The sequence below is a fragment of the Drosophila santomea genome, unplaced genomic scaffold (genome assembly GCF_016746245.2).
Source record: "Drosophila santomea strain STO CAGO 1482 unplaced genomic scaffold, Prin_Dsan_1.1 Segkk79_quiver_pilon_misjoin1_scaf, whole genome shotgun sequence".
Taxonomy (NCBI): Eukaryota; Metazoa; Arthropoda; class Insecta; order Diptera; family Drosophilidae; genus Drosophila; species Drosophila santomea.
This window is the reverse complement of record NW_025319012.1, coordinates 6,491-9,275: the sequence shown is the minus strand read 5'-3', so window position 1 is coordinate 9,275 and position 2,785 is coordinate 6,491. Positions and strand designations below refer to the sequence as shown.

At 48.1% G+C, this 2,785-nt stretch overlaps 1 protein-coding gene across 1 annotated transcript; it reads left to right on the top strand.

Annotated features, from left to right (window-relative positions):
* LOC120457804 (probable cytochrome P450 12d1 proximal, mitochondrial) lies at positions 1–1,850 on the top strand. The gene is made up of 4 exons (XM_044006823.1): positions 1–123; positions 184–509; positions 571–687; positions 743–1,850. Exons 1-4 carry the CDS (start codon positions 22–24, stop codon positions 1,761–1,763), a joined length of 1,566 nt encoding a protein of 521 aa, XP_043862758.1. The 5' UTR covers positions 1–21; the 3' UTR covers positions 1,764–1,850.
* The last annotated feature ends 935 nt before the right edge of the window (positions 1,851–2,785 follow it).

The window sequence follows — 2,785 nt, the reverse complement described above, 5'->3', positions numbered from 1 at the left end:
GCGATCACCAGAAGGAATATAATGAATACATTGGCCAGTACGCGATCTCTGGCGATTTTCGTAGGCCCCGTTCGATCTTTAAGAGCAGCCTCTGTTTTGGCACGAGATCAAGCAAAATCTAGCGTTAGTATACAAAAAATCCAGTCGAAACAGATTTATCATAATAGTGATTTCCATTCATAGATATCCGAGGAAAACAAGGCCTTCGATGAGATTCCGCGCCCCAACAAATTCCAATTTATGAGGGCTTTCATGCCAGGAGGTGAATTCCAAAATGCCTCGATTACGGAATACACCACTGCAATGCGAAAGCGCTATGGAGATATCTACATATTGCCGGGAATGTTTGGCCGCAAGGATTGGGTCACCACTTTCAGCACAAAGGACATTGAGGTGGTCTTCCGCAACGAGGGTATTTGGCCACATCGTGAAAGTCTGGACTCCATTGTATATTTCCGCAAACATGTTAGACCAGACGTTTACGGCGAGATCGTAGGACTGGTGGCCGCGTGAGTATGACACCTATTATTACTATTGGTTGCAAGGTAGCAAATCGATTTAATATTTCAGACAAGGCGACGCTTGGGGAAAACTACGATCAGCACTTAATCCGATCTTCATGCAACCCAGGGGCCTAAGAATGTATTATGAACCCCTGTCGAATATTAATAATGAGTTTATAGAGCGGTAAGATATTAGTTTTCAAAGCTTTTTATTAAATAAAATTATTCTTACTCTGCAGCATTAAGGAAATTCGCGATCCAAAGACTCTGGAAGTCCCCGAGGATTTCACCGATGAAATAAGCCGGCTTGTTTTTGAGTCACTCAGCCTGGTGGCTTTCGACCGGCAAATGGGTATGATACGGAAAAACCGCGATAATCCCGATGCATTGACCCTCTTCCAAACCTCGAGAGATATCTTCCGGCTCACGTTCAAGCTAGACTTCCAGCCCTCCATGTGGAAGATAGTATCGACGCCCACCTACAGGAAAATGATGCGAACTCTCAACGACAGTTTGGACGTGGCCCAGAAACTGCTCAAGGAAAATCAGGATGCACTGGAAAAGCGTCGACAAGCGGGCGAAAAAATAAACAGCAACAGTATGCTGCAGCGGCTAATGGAGATCGATCCCAAGGTGGCGGTTATTATGAGTTTGGACACACTCTTCGCTGGCGTGGATGCCACAGCCACGCTCCTGTCGGCTGTTCTGCTGTGCCTCTCAAAACACCAGGAAAAGCAGGCGAGACTGCGGGAGGAGCTCTTGAGGATCATGCCCACGAAGGATGCTCTTCTCAACGAGGAGATCATGAAGGACATGCCCTATCTGAGGGCTGTAATCAAGGAGACGCTGCGATACTATCCCAATGGCCTGGGAACGATGAGAACGTGCCAAAATGATGAGATACTTTCGGGTTACAGGGTGCCCAAGGGCACGACTGTCCTGCTCGGCTCGAATGTGCTAATGCAGGACAGTACATATTATCCGCGACCAGATGAGTTCCTGCCGGAGCGCTGGCTCAGGGATCCGGAGACCGGAAAGAACATGCAGGCCAGCCCTTTCACCTTCCTTCCCTTCGGCTTTGGACCCCGCATGTGCATTGGCAAGCGAGTGGTGGACCTGGAAATGGAGACCACCGTGGCCAAGCTGATTCGCAATTTCCATGTGGAGTTCAATCGGGATGCCAGCCGACCATTCAGGACCATGTTCGTCATGGAACCGGCCATTGCGTTCCCCTTCAAATTCACGGATGTCGAGCAATAATTCGCCCTCTATTCGCGGCCTTTACTTGTGTTCCTTATATAGTAGTTACATATAGGTTTTGATTATAATAAATGTTTGTCTGATGAACTGCCCTCTCCTGTTTCGCAATGCTGTGCAATCCCCACTGTTTTGATAAGCGAACTAATACGTTAGATAAGATTGCGTTTTGTTGTGGTATCCCTATCGCTTTTTCCTCTTCTTATCATTTCGTTGCTAAAATACAAGGTGCGCTTTTCTTAAAGCTTATTTTTAAAGCAACAAAGAAAAGTGTAGTGGATGTGGTTGTTTTTCCTGTTTTCCCGCACATCTTCCTTATTTAGGCAATAGCTAGCACCCACCAAAGACACTTTCAGCTCGGAGCTCGCAGTTCGCAGCTCGGCAGGCTGGTGGGAGGATGTCCTTTGCCGCGGCAGAAATATTTCTAATGGCAACGGCAAAATCAGGAGCAGCACCCAACTCAGGAATAGCAAAAGCGGCAAAAGCTGCAAAAGCAGCAACAGCAGACATATTCGCCTGCGGCCTGCGGAGTTATGCTAACTGGCACTCAAAGCAAAGCGCGGCCAAAAGCCCAGGTGGTTTGCCTCCTGCCTCCTGCCTCTTGCCTCCTGGTGTTGTTGTTGTTTTGTTGTTGCTGTTGTGCCTGCCACTTGGCACTGGCAGCTTGCAACAATAATTTAAGCGATTTTGCGCTTTTTGCGAGTGGGTTAATGGCATGCCCAGGATCTAGGAAGCGGGATCAGGGAACTGGGATCTGGGAACTGGGAACTGTGAGCTTGAAGCCTGTAAGCGGGCATCCTTTGGCGTGGCGAAAATTCCACTTTTGTAGCAAACGCACATAGCTTATGAATTCCGCAATCCTCGATGCGGTGCAGCAAAATGGTGGGGATGATGGACCGTGGGTCCTGCTGGTCCAGTACAAAGTAAAAATGCAGAACATGTGTTTTTTCGGGGTGGCTGGCAAACCCGGCTTATAACAGCCACGAAAAGGACCAGTACCAGCCATATACATACGTATGCTCGCA